This window comes from Danio aesculapii, chromosome 21 (genome assembly GCF_903798145.1).
Source record: "Danio aesculapii chromosome 21, fDanAes4.1, whole genome shotgun sequence".
NCBI classification, from domain to species: Eukaryota; Metazoa; Chordata; class Actinopteri; order Cypriniformes; family Danionidae; genus Danio; species Danio aesculapii.
The window spans coordinates 26,837,636-26,852,127 of NC_079455.1; the positions used below are offsets into that span (position 1 = coordinate 26,837,636).

At 35.8% G+C, this 14,492-nt stretch overlaps 1 protein-coding gene across 1 annotated transcript in view; it reads right to left on the bottom strand.

Moving 5' to 3' along the window:
• Positions 1-4,406: 4,406 nt before the first annotated feature.
• si:dkey-1d7.3 (transmembrane protein 132D) overlaps positions 4,407-14,492 on the bottom strand; it is a 42,398-nt gene continuing 32,312 nt past the window's right edge. Inside the window, exons 8-9 of the mRNA XM_056446611.1 lie at positions 11,749-11,940; positions 4,407-5,889 (exon numbers count right to left, since the gene is read on the bottom strand). Coding sequence (XP_056302586.1) covers positions 4,462-5,889; positions 11,749-11,940 — 1,620 coding nt within the window. The 3' untranslated portion in view covers positions 4,407-4,461. The remainder of the gene's footprint in view (positions 5,890-11,748; positions 11,941-14,492) is intronic.

Sequence of the window (14,492 nt, forward strand, 5' to 3'; positions counted from 1 at the left end):
TAATACATCATTATTCATGTACTGCTATTGTAAAGTGTTACTGTTGCATTGGTTTTGATTTGTTTATTAGTTTGTTTATTAGTAAATTAGTCTTTACATTAGGAATAGTCTTGAATCAATACAGGGGGTTTACATTTTCATGAGCTATAAAAATTAGCCAAAATTATTGCTCACTGTATATGGACTATTGTACAAACAGCATGATTTACCAGTCGAACACACTCCCAAATCTCTTGTTACATGTTAGATCCATAAAACTGTTGTAAAATTAAAAGTCAAATTAAAAGAGATGTGTTTCATAGGCGGCGTTTATGTAGGTTTACAATTAATATTTACAATTAATGGTGTTGAATTCCATGAAAATGTAAAATAAGAGATATTTTTGGGTAATTCTATTAAAACTTAAACTTTCCTTAAATACTGTAAATACAGTTTAACAGTTCGGCTAAAAAAAAGATATCCAGAGAAGCAGATTAACTGTATTATTTATTTATTTTGCAGAATTATCTATACTATTACATTTATCAAGAAGTTTCAAATGCTTATGAAACTACATTTAGTCTGAGCTCAGATCATGACTAATATATGGCATAAATTCAGACTTTCAGAATATTTTATGTTTTATTTCTGAAATAAATAGCTTAGAATTTTTTCATGTTTGATATGTACATACATTTCAATTTTTTTTGTTTAGTTTGTTAACTAAAGAATGCGTCTTAGTAAAATGCTTAATACTACATCATTTATTCTCGCTCATGTGGTTATAAACTTTTATGAGTTTTTTTTCTTCTGATGAACACAAAAGAGGATATTTTGAAGAATGGTGGTTGACAAGAAGGGGGAAAATACTTTGAAAAACTATGGAGATAAATGGGTACTGGCATTCTTCAAAATTATTTCTTTTTTATGTAACAGAGAAAAGGAACGGAACTAGGTTTTGAACAAGTGAAGGGTGATAATGATGACAGAAATTTCATCTTTTCATCTCTAAGTATTCAAATGTTTTATAAAGTTAAATGGCCATGTTTAAGAACAGGCCAAAATGGCTAAATTTAAAGAATTAAACTACTTTAAATAGTTTATGCATTTACAGTACACTGAAAAAATGATTTAAATAAGATTCCTAAATTTACTAAATTTACTAAATATAATTTTAGGATAAGTGGTTGTAAACAATTTATTTGGGCTAAATTTAAACAAACGAATCAATTTAATTAGCAATGAATTACTTTTTTTGAAGCAAACTCACCCAACACCATTGGTAGAATATTTCAACAATCACAGTTTACTACACGCTGAAAGAAACCTGAGGCTATTTTGACGATGATTCCCTCTCTGCCAATCTACAAGAGTCCTGAGGTGCAGCACATCAGATTATCAGAGCTAGTCCAAGCTTTTTCTCCACGCGCACTGAGGGAAACGCAATTTCCAGATTTGAGGCAGTGCTCATTCGAAGAGAGAGATAGCAGTTCTTTTGCGGCGGAGGGCGGTGGGGTTGGTGGTATCAAAATAAAACAGGGAGGTTTGTTTGCAGCAGAAATTTCCTTCTTTTCACTGTCAGCGATGAGTTGAACCACAGCAAGGGTCAAAAACTAGATAAAGACCTACGATCCAGAAAACAATCAGGAGGCGTGTGGAGCATTAAAGGAAGCTGTACTACTGCAGTGATAAAATGGAGAAATGCTTATATTAATATGCAGAGGAACCGCTGTGCAAGAGTTAACACGAAGAGATGATGTGATAAAGGAGGCACGGATTGATCTGTCATTTACCCATAAAGACCCAGCAAAATAAAGATGACATTTGAAATTTGTTATTGATCAAACCAGTTTGATACTGTTAGGATTTTTCACATATACACATTTCATCCACCCAGCAAATACCTTGATGTCAAAACATCATCAAAAACCACATCAAAAAACATAAAAAAAAAAAAGCTGGTCAAAAATACACCAATCATTTGTGTCAAAAAATCATTTACAGGACTGTACACCAATGCTAGATGTGAATTTGATGTCGTTTTGACATTAAGGTAGTTTACATCCGTTGTAGGAATACAAAATTCAGTGTAAATTTGGAACTGAAGTTTTCAAATGAATAAAACCTTCCTCATATTAAACCATTGTTCATTATTTTGGTTGACAAAATGGCATCAATGTGTGGATGCCAAATGGATGTTAAGGTTTTAACATCAAATCGAATTCCAATCTTGAAATGTTTTATGTTGTTTTAACATCAAGTTGCATGCTGGGCAGTGTTGAAAACCCGTAAAACTGACATTAATATACATTGACGGGATGTAAGATCTACTGTACACACGTTAGTAATAATATTTTGGCATTTTACTTACTTGGATGTTGATGTATCTGGTCCAGTAAAACAAGATGACGCGCTTCAAGGCTCATTCAGTTCGATTAGACAGAGTCATCGTTGAGATCATGGCCAGGTGAACAGCCTTATTTACAAAACCTACAATCTAATAACAACATAGCAAGGTTGAAAAACAGGACCTGTATTAGCTACTCTTAGAGAGAGAGAGGGAAAACGTAGGTTTATTTTAGTAGAGCTAATATATTGCAAAAGTGGGCCTCACAGGGTACAGAAAACTGCAACAACAGAAATTTGCACAATTAGACACTTTATTTGATAAAGCAGAAAAGAATGTACAATGAAAGCTGGGGCAATCTGCAGTGTGGGTATACTCAGAAGCAGAAATGTAACTTATTTGTTCTTGTTAATTAATTGATAAATAAGAAACTTTTTTTTATTAATGAATATATTTTATACAATTTATTTTTTATACATTTAAAATAGATACATAAATTTGCTCATTTAACATTCAATGAGAGGTTTATTGTAATACACAATGAATAATTTCATAATATATGTATTCTTTAAATATTTAATGTCGTGTTTCTAATGATTTTATTCATACAAATATACAAAAGCAGGAAAAGTAAAAACTTTGTAAAAAGGTTAAAGAGATATTTACATCATTTTTAGACATTAATTTAAATATTAATTTAAATATTTTTTGTGTAAATTGCTCATAAAAAAAAAAAACTTATTTTCTAAGCTCCTATTCAGATGTATGAATGTATTTTTTGGCAATTGTACAGAAATTGTTATTATATACTGTACATGTTTATTAGAATTATAAATAGAGAGAAAGTATAGAGAGATTTCTTTTCATATTTCTTTTAGTTTGGCTAGAATATTTACTTTTTTAAAATCAATATTATTACCACCCTTAATAAAAAGTTTGAATATTTAAATCAAAATTATAAGCCATCCTGTGAAAATTATTATTTCAACACCCACTTTGAATGTTATCAGTCGATTAATGGGCGTTATCAATGGTTATCAGCTGATAGATATGGGCCATTAGTACACATCATCCAACCACATGGTTAATCAGCTATACTAAGCTGTTTTTACATTACTGTGACGGTTGGGTTCGGGGTTAGGGTTGGGGTAGATGTTAATAAAATACAATTAATGGAAACTTTAATAAATAATATAAATAATTCTCATGGTTAATAAGCTTTACTAATAGAGAAGACTCCAAGACTCAGTTTTTACATTGACGTAAAGGTTGGGTTAGGGTTGGGGTAGACGTTAATAAAATACAATTAACGGGAACTTTATTATAAATGATTAACCATGTGGATGGATGATAACAGCCTTTTGAGGCTTCTAGTAGGCACAGAAGGCCCCTACTGGCCCATATCTATCAGCTGACTGATAACGCCCATTAAATCGAGTGATAACATTCAAATCGGCTGGATTTCAACAGTCTACATGAACATATTAGATTAGTCAGTACCAAAGCGAAAACTGGAAGTAATCTAACAGAAAACTTAAAATCATAATCCAAAAAACAAGTACATTCAAATTAATATGTTGGATAATGAACAGGTAAAATCAAGAGAAACATAAAAAAATATAAGATTTAGTTAAAATTTTGTGGTTTGTCATTTTTTGCCACAACTTGTCTAAATTTAAATGCATCATTCAACACGTAAAGAATTTAGATGACCAAACTCTTAATAAACACAACTCTTATTTGAATAACTTTTCAATAAAACTGATTTGCTTAAATGCACCAATTAGTCTTGGCTATATTCACAGATATATTGATAAAAACATTTATTTTCAATAGAGGTGTACTCATTTTTGCTGAGCACTATATATTATTTGTTGTGATGTTTTGAATGTGTACAAATATACAAAAGCAGGAACAGTAGAAACTTTGTAAAAGGTTGCAGAAATATTTACATACTTGCAGAAACTTATTCATGAAAAAAACAATTTCTGTGTTAAATTGCTTGAAAAACATCCCTTATAAACTGTTACATTCAGATGTATGAATGTATTTTCTTAGTAATTTACACATAAATGGCTGTTTGTGTTGTATGACCGAGGCTGGTATTGCTGCAGTATAAATAACCCTCTCCTGTATCACACATTTGACACTGGTGTCACCACAGGCCACGGAGCATCTGGAAGAAACCCTTTAGACTCCATGTTCTCCTGCTGACCAAACATTTCCACCGGGCTACAGAAATGTACATGATTGACCCTTTCAGCCTTACCATTTAACCCAGCCTGGCTCATACTGGCAGCCTGACAAGCTCCAACCGGTTGACTGGGCCAGCTGAAGTTCTGTCCGCTCTTCTTGAGAGCAGCCAGATGTTTTATGTCCAGAGTAGTGAAGGTTGTGAACTGGACTTGATTTCTTTTGCTTGTTGGGGAATGCAAAGGCTCGCTGCGCACAGGCTTGGCCAAAAGTGTGGCTGATCTGACCGCCATTGGAGGAAGCGGAGCCATCGGTTCCCGCCTTGGAGGAAGCGTGTTGGTTCTTCGACCCAGAGTTGCAGTTCTCTCCTCACCTGCGATAGCTGGGATCTCTCTAGGTTGGATCATCTCCGGGTTTACGCTGTTCTGCATCTGAATGGCTCTTGGCATTTCAACAGCTGCCTGCGTTCCTGGATTGGAAGCTGTTGCAACTGGCACAGCTCTGCTTTGCTCTGCAGCTGTGCTTAGACGAACCCAGTGATGCCTGTGTTCATGCTGACCCTGGCATTGAATGGGAGTCTTCCTGTTGCGAGATCGTGCACTGCTGGTGGCGCAGTGAAGCAAAACTGCAATCATAGCCAAGCAGGAGAGTCCTACCAGTGCATAGATGCAAACTTCAATGTCTGAGAACACACTAAACATCTGTATCAGATTACTTTCCACTAGAGGCGGATCTCGCTTGGGTTCTTCTGCTGGAAACGGGAAGTTGGGCTTCTCCAGCAAGTTTCCGTATCCGTTTTTTATTTGACTTCTGGGGCCTACGGTAACAAGCGCTCTGTCTGCAATGGGCTTGGTGATGAGAGTTTTATTCACAAAGTTAATTGCCTTAATAGTGGATACACCACCTCCTATTGCTTCCTGAAGATTGGATTTAGTTGCCGATTTGATCCCACTTGTCGTACTTTCTTGCATAATGGTATGTTGAAGAATGTTCAGAGGGGATGTGAGGGTCAATTTGGAGTCGCTTTCTTTATCCTCATCGTCTGTGACCCGAATGCTGTCTTTCTTGCCAGTCCCGGAGAGCTGTTCATCTGATGGGAATTTCACCTTCACCATTCCTCCACCCACAGCCAATTTGCTCTTGCGTTTGGATTTCTGACAGGCCTCACAGATGGCGAGCTCTGCTCTGAGTAATAAACCCTGTCCCTCGCCTTCAGCGACCACAGCAAAGACAGACCCCTGGATGGTCTGCACTGACACCACCTTTGGGTCCATTGAGGAGATGGAGAGGGAATAGCCAATGGGATCATAGAGATCAAGAGGAGTTTGGGAGCCATCGCTGAACTTGAGCCAGCATCCAACCACCGCCTCCTGTTGTGTAAAGTTATGAATATTTAATTGTTTACAACATTATATAAATGTTTAGCAGACAAGCTGGTCAACATGGAAATAATGACAGCTAGCATTGCAATTCATCATAGGCCATTAGCAGGACTTACTGTATTACAATGTAGTCTGGAATACTTGTGTCTGATTGCTCAGTCATGACATTCCAAGATATGTTTTTCCAAGATAACAACCACTGAAACTACACAGGCTCATCCAGGTACATCAAATAACATTGTCCATCTGTGAATACATTTAGTGATGTTTTATAAATTTCCACACTATAAAACCCAATACCTAATTAAATCTGAGAGGGGAGTGTTCTAGAGCCAGGCTAGACACTGTACTCGGACCCCCATCTCTATCTCCATCCTGATAAGGGGAATAACACAAGTTGAAGCCTCTTTCTGAGCTCAGATTCAGTTTCTATTCAGTCAAATATCTGTGTGAAGTTATGAATTTCCATATATATACTGTATATATGGTTGTCTGTCACACTTTCAACTGTTTGGCTCCATCTTGTGACATAATAAAGGTTAGTGCAGGGTTTCAGCCCGTGACCCCCAAAATTACAATGCCAGTGACTCGTGACACCCAATATCCTCTGAGGTGGTTAGAAATATATAAACCTTCCACATAACGGCGTACACATACCCTTAGGCACAAGACTATTCATCATTTAATTTTGAAGAACGCCACTCGGGGACCATCCTCCATGTTCAGTTGTGGCCTGTATTTATTTCTAATGTACGTGAGTGCCGTAAAGGTGTCAGAAAGTTTTACCTGGTGCCATAAAATCTATGTGCTGTGTCTTTATTATAACAATCACTCCAGGGGTCACAAAAAAGTTGTTGTTATTTTAATATAACTATTAACTACTATTTTTGTTCTTCTGTAGGTTATGGATAAAATTTTAAAATTTAATTCTAATAGTTTAATAAAATGAATTAGATTTTAGGAAATCACCAAGCGACCCTCTCCTCATTGTCCCGCGACCCCCCTGAGGGGTCCCGGCCCCCACTTTGGGAACCACTGGGTTAGTGCATAGTCCATTCAGCCATTTTCGTTTCTGTCAGCTTTGCCTTTAATTAAAGAATTAATAAATTATCAGGGCCCAAAACAATGTTTTGTGTCAATTTTTATGTTTTGATGCAAGTAGCCGCGCAGAAAATGTGATAATGTAGATTCAGGCGGTTGTTTTTTCTTTTTGTCGAATAAAGCCCTTCAGTCTTAAACAACAAACGATTGATAAAGTTCATTCAGGAGGGTGTTATTGCCAGTGGTGTAAAGCAACAAATTTCTCATACCCAAATTACTGAAATCGACTAGTTTTTCTCAGGAATTGTAATTTTCAAAGTAGTTTTAAAAATGTGTACTTTTACTTTCCCTTGAGTACATTTTTAGTGCAGTATCGGTACTTTTACTCCACTACTTTCCTTCAACCTGCAGTCACTACTTTATTTTTTCTCGTCTATGGGATTGGCTTAGTACTTGGCATCAGTCCTGTGATTCCTGTCCAATCAAATCACACATAGAAAGTAAATTCCATCATACTGAACTACCTTAAGACATGGGCGCTTTACAAATGCAGCAAATCATTTGGAAGCATTAAAAGTGTCCAAGAAGATGTCCAAAATCTTTACACGCAATGATCCAGAGACTATTTAGACTGCTTATCACTGATGAGAAGATGGCAAATGCTTACTGTATAAAGACTGAAATCACTAATGACCAAATGGCCTTAAATAATCACTAAATGCACTAGAGAATGTTACGTTTACACCCACACACATGCACAGATTGCATGTAAACGCATCAGCTTTTCACAGCGTAATCCTCAAAACTCACTACTCCTGACTACTTTTAAAAGGGTTACTTTTTACTCTTACTTTGAGTATTAGTTACAACAGATACTTTTACTCAACTTGCGCTACCTTTGGGGCAAGTAATGTGACTTTTACTTGAGATTTTTTCAGTAAACTGGCTGAGTGAAGCTGATGGAGTACAATAAACTGTGCATTATTCAGTCACAAGATGGTGGCAAACAGTCAAAAATGCAAAGTTGACAGAAATGAAACCATTTGAATGGAGCATACATTAACCTACATATTATTCTTAATTATTATACATTCACCAGACAATGCCAAACAATTAAATCCAGCAACATGACAGACAAGGAGATATGAATGTAAGGACATATCAAAGTATATTGATGTGAAAGTGTTCACTGATGGTAAAGGTGATTCAAAGATTTCGGATGACCCTGTGTTGTTTAGCATTTGCCATCTTGGAATAATTCTATCAGTATTGGATTACGGAGATATATTTTATTTGCATGCACCTCTGAATGTTTAGAAAAAAAATTGGATATTGTTTGTCATAGTGCCTTAAGATTTGTCACTGATTCAAGCGCTGTAAATTATATAAAAAGACAAAATAGACCTCATTACAGTTAAGGAGCTTTAGTTGGTAAAGTACCACAGTATATATCTAACTTGTTGGAGCACTGCTCAAATACTTACAATACCAGATCAGCAGATATGCTCTTACTTAAAATCCTATTTTTTCCATTCGAGTTAGGTCGAGCTGTATTCTCGAAGTATAATCTATATGTATGGAATGAGCCTTAAGATAAACTACATATGAAATCCGTACCATCTATTGCTATATTTAAAAGACTGTCAATGTAGAACAGTGCACGTTTTAACAATTGGTTATGGTTTGTACTATTTTTGTGTTAGTTTACAGTATATGTTGTGACATGTATTTTTTTATTATTCTTTTGTATTCTCCTATGCTGCCTGTCTTGACAAGGATTCCCTGGTAGAAGAGATATTGTATCTCAATGGGACATTCCTGGTTAAATAATTAAATAAATGAAAAAATAATTATAATAATATACATTGGAATGTTGTGACTGACCAATCACAATCAAGTATTGCAGACAGCTGTGTAATAATCTGGAGTAACAACCACCAGGACGTATTTTATACTTTATATAGCACATGATAGGTCTAAAAAAATATGTATGATGGTCTAATTGTATTAACAGATCAATATTTGTTTGTTTGTGTTCAACATTGAATCCAACAGAGGGCACAGTGTATTTACAGCAACAAGCTGTGGCACAATAACCCAGAGCTGCCAGATAATACAGTACGGTATAAGCAAACGCCACCTCAGACCTATATTCACCACAGACCTGTCCTATATTCTGGGGTGAAATACATTATGCATTGGCTGAGGAGCTCTGCTCGCAAAGCCCATCAAGAGACGAATGAGGCCTCCCGCTGAGTACAAATAGCCTGATATTGATTGGATCATGTTATGCCAGTCAGACCTGGCATTGGAACTGGCAGTAATATAAAAGAATTTAGAGCATGGTTGTACTCAATACTCTTTCCTTATGCCTTAATGGCCAGTGCTTATCATAGGTGGAGAATAGCAGGTAACAGACACTAAAGATACTTACAAACAACTTGATGGATAATGCTTTGCTATATGGTGGCCAACTTGAGTAATTAATTAAATGTTTATTTGGCACATTTCATAGTAAAAACAACAGACATGTACAGTTGAAGTCAGATTTATTAGCCCCCCTGTTTATTTTTTTCCCCAGTTTTTGATTAACGGAGAGATTTTTCAAACACATTTCTAAACATCATAGTTTTAATAACTCATTTCTAATACATGATTTATTTTATCTTTGCCATGATGACAGTAAATAATATTTTACTAGATATTTTTCAAGACAAGTGACATTTAAAGGCTCAACTAGGTTAATTATCTTAACTAGCCAAGTTAGGGTAATTAGGCAAGTTATTGTACAACAATGGTTTTTCTGTAGACTATAGAAAGGGGCTAATAATTTTGACCTTAAAATGTTTGTTAAAAAATTAAAAACTGCTTTTATTCTAGCCAAAATAAAACAAATAAGACTTTCTTTAGAAGAAAAATATATCAGACATGCTGTGAAAATTTTCTTGCTCTGTTAAACATCATTTGGGAAATATTTTTAAAAATAATTCTGACTTCAACTGTATATAGATCAAACTTACATTTTGATGTCTGCATCAAATTAAATTGATAAAAGCGATGTCATACACTACATAGAAAGCATATTAAGTGTATGTTAATTGTCTACTTGTTTTAAATAACTTTCAAATTAAATAAGGTTCAAAACATGGCTGAAAGTATCTATCATCATTCATACATGTAAACATGAAACAACATGGTTATCCTGATCTGCATTTATACATGAGCAATTCCATGCAAATTCCTCCTACCTTGACATGAAAAAAAAAAAAATCGTCTTCACCAAATGAGCGAAACACGGGGCAACACATTGGGTAGCACTGTCACCTCATAGCAAGAAGGTCACTGGTTTGAGCCCCAGCTGGGTCAGTTGGCATTCTTCAATAATCAGGGGTTGCCACAGCGAAATGAACCACCAACTCATCCAGCATATGTTTTATGCAGCGGATGCCCTTCCAGCTGCAACCCAGTACTGGGAAACACCCATACACTCTTGCATTCACACCCACACAAACACTATGGCCAATTTAGCTCATTCGATTCACCTACAGCTCGTGTCTTTGGACTGTGGGGGAAACCGGAACACCCGGAGGAAACCCACGCAAACACAGGGAGAACATGCAAACTCCACACAGAAATGCCAACTGACCCAGTCGGGACTCCAACCAGCGACCTTCTTGCTGTGAGGCAACAGTGCTAACCACTGAGCCACCATGCCACCTATTATTAATATTTAAATAACTTAAAACTAGTTGGTAAAACCTAGATATTAAAAGCTAGTAAATTATAAAAGATTTTAGCGCTAGTTTGCTGTAAATCATGAATATGGAGATTATATATGATACAAGATAAAACATGTCATGCACCCCTTTTTCTTTTACTATGGAAAAAACAAGAGATAAGTTGAAAATTATTTGGGGTCTCTGGATTTATTAGTTATGGGCAGGGCCAGATGGAATCTGCGGGCGTTTTTTGCTATTTCTATGGAGAATTTTGGTAAAAATTTGTGGATTTCTACTAAATTATTAAGGTATCGTAACTAAAACCTTAATATGTGAAACAAAAAATTATCTCTTTTTAACTTGTATTTAATGAGATTCACTTTATTTGGTAAAGCAAGTCTCTCATATGATATAACTATTAAAAGACAGAAAATATTACTGTACAAACTGCATTGTACATAAATCAGATGAACATTTCTATATTAGTCACTAATATTACTGTAAGTAATTTAAAAACTGAATAAATATAAATGTACATACATTTACATAAGTAAATAAATAGAATTAATGTTGGCTGAAAATTTGCGGAATTATGCAGAAAATCTGCGTGCGCAGATTCTGTGTGGGCCTAGTTATGGGTTTGAGTACATTTTTAATATTTGTTTCAGTGTATGGTGGTCTTGTAAAATTTCTTACAAATTTGAAATAAAAATATATAATTATAACAAATGTTTTATTAACTCTTATGAAGTTAAAATATTGGTATTGTGTTTAAAATGTATTTGAAAAACAAATATAAATATGTGTGAATATATTTCTTATTTAATGCATTGAATAGCATAAAAATAGAGCAGGCTTCAGTATTCACTAGTCTTTCAGAAGAAAACTAAAACCGTTTTACTCAAACCCATAGCTATAAATATGCATTATATACTTGTCAAACACACACACCCACACACATACTTGTCAACCACAATTAATGTCTTTGAATTATTATCTATTCTCTCATCTTTTATTACGTGCAATTGAAATATTAATATACAATTCAATTAAGAAGATTGACAGCTCATACAGCTACATGAATCACCTGCTTGGGGTAGTGTATTATCTCCTGTGTGGTCGTCTTGGCAACGATGGCCCTGTTGCTTCCTGTGCTGAGCTGAAGGTTCAAGGAAAGGCCAGAGACCAGCTGCACACCCAGCTCTGTAATACTGACTTTATCATCCAGAACCCGGATCACCCTCTCAGCCAGAATCGAGCTTGACAGCGGAGACATCACCTGGACCACAGAAACCAACAAAAACCAGCATGCCATCACTACTACTTTATTTGTTTTCCAATTAAAAACAAACAGACCGTTCATTTGAGGGCTGTCTACATATTGTCTACTGTCTGATATTGAATAAACACAGAATAAAAGTTGGTTTCAAGGCAAGACATCACAGGCAAAAACACTTTTCATGGAACTGTTAATTTTTAATACTTTTACATTTTGGCATAAGAATAGGCCGTGTGTTTGGATAGAACTCAGTTTTTTTGACCACACTTCATTATTATTGTTCATTTATTCATTTGCTGGAAATTAGAACTGAATTTAGAAGTAGTTTTGAAACAAATCTTTGTGCTTAACAAATGAAAATAAATATGTAGGCTAATGAATGTCTTTAGTGGAGTACGTACAACACTGTTTCCTTATCCACGAAAGTAAAGAAGTAAAGGAAAGATTCAAAGTAAAGAGAAAGTAGAATAGGCCGAATGGAGGAGACTCCTTTTTCCTTGCGCTGCAGATGCTCTGTTTAACTGTTTTCTCACTAGTGAAGCTTTCAGTTTTTTCAGTTACAAATTCTGCCATGTAAATAGCAAATGCTCCATGGCGTGACACAACTGACTCTAAAGGGAATGAGATATGAGACTTTTATTGGTTTAATGCATGTCATGCTCAAAACACACCCATAACTCATTAAGAAAATAAGCACAATCATGTTAGGCCATGAGCGTATTTTTCCATCTTTAAAATAGCAAAAGTGGATTCGGACACACCCTTAATGCCGAGTTCAGACTGCATCATTTTTTAAACATTTCAACTTTTTTCTTTTTTGACCTGGTTGTGATATTGCTCACACGACACGTCAAACAGACACGAATGCTCCAGCCAAATTTACACTAGTTTTTCCTTCATTTCTTGGGTAAATAAACTGAAAATGACAGCTTTTAACTTCTCCCTCAACCTCCCGCTGGCCTGCAGGTACCCATACTAGTGGATGCTGCTCTCTCATTGGCTGTAGGTGATCACCAATGTTATTTTCAGTCAAAACTCGATTCACACGGCATGACTTGAATCGCCGACAGTTCCAGATATTTAGCATGCCAAATATCTGATGGGCATCCAACTCATGGGCGATTCTGTCAGATCATGTCTTTGATAGTTCACACTGTGAGATTGTCACTCACGTGAACGAGCACTGACTTGCCCATGATTTCAGGCATTTGACGGCAATTTCTCAAAACCGGTGAGTCAAAATCATAAAATTATGCAGTCTGAACTCGGAAAAATGCTTTTGCACCATGTGCTTTAGGCTTTACGCCTAGATCGTTACAATAGAGCCCTATATTAATTTGTGTCTGTATATTTCAACTAAAGTACACCATTTTAAAAGCATTTTTTTCCTAAATAATTTTTTCTCCTGCACTGAACCATACATCTCCAGTTCAGCAGCACTTGCAAAGGCCAAACTTTATTGTTTTATTCTGAACATTTTTAGGGATGTACATAATTTGCATGATTATATACAAATCTATTTTCTTAAAAACTCCTGGTATAATCATCAAGAAACTTTGCTGCCATACCATGGCTCCAGCAGGCACAATGATGTTACGCAGCACTGTTACTTAGTTAACTAGCTACTGTACATATTTAGGTGCTACTGTATATAAAATCATTGCTCTTGCTTCACTCATAGTATGGCAGTAAAGTTTGTTGATTATTACACCAGTATACTTCCTAGCCACACTGGCTTAAAAAGCAACTTTAAATTTTTCGCTGCTGCCTTAGTACACAGAAGAATCAACATTTAGGGTGCACTCACACTATCCTATCCAAACCATGCCTAGGTCTAGGCATTTCCCTGCTCCGAATCGGGCCCAGGCATGGTTTTGTTGGCCGGCCCTGGCCCGGTTAAAAGAGGTGTGTCAGAGCGCAGTTCGGTTGGGCTTTGACATGGTTCGCTTGTAGTGTGAGTGCAAAGCATGCCTAAGCCCGAAACTAAAGACACGACATCACTTTTAAGGGACTTTTTCATATGGGTTTTTTAATCATTCTTACTTTCCACTGAACGCTAACTGTCGTAGTTTATTAAAGATGCAAACCCCCGCTGTGCGACAGCTGCCCCTTCAACAAACCTCTTAATACATGCAGCATGATGACTTTTATGATATTGTATGAGCGTCAAGTTGTCAGAGGAGAGGGTTCGACACGGTTCAAAGCAACTGTACCTAGTGTGAGTACACCCTTAAACAAAAAAATTACCAGAATTTTTTTTTGAGAGAGAGATGCTATTGGTCTAATCCAATTTCATGATTTATGCTAAGCTAAGCTAAAAGTGCTCCTGCAGACCAAGAGACTGTCTGGATGGATTGAAAAATGGTAAAATCCCAACTTTAATAACGAAAAAAATGAAAAAAAGAGTGTTTCTTTAAACAAGGTCTCATTTGCATATTCAAACAACATTTAAGAAAACTTAAAATACCAAAAATACTTCCAATTCTTAATGCCAGCAAACAACTGGTGGAATATGATGAAAGTGTTAATTTTATTAGCCTATTCACCTGCAG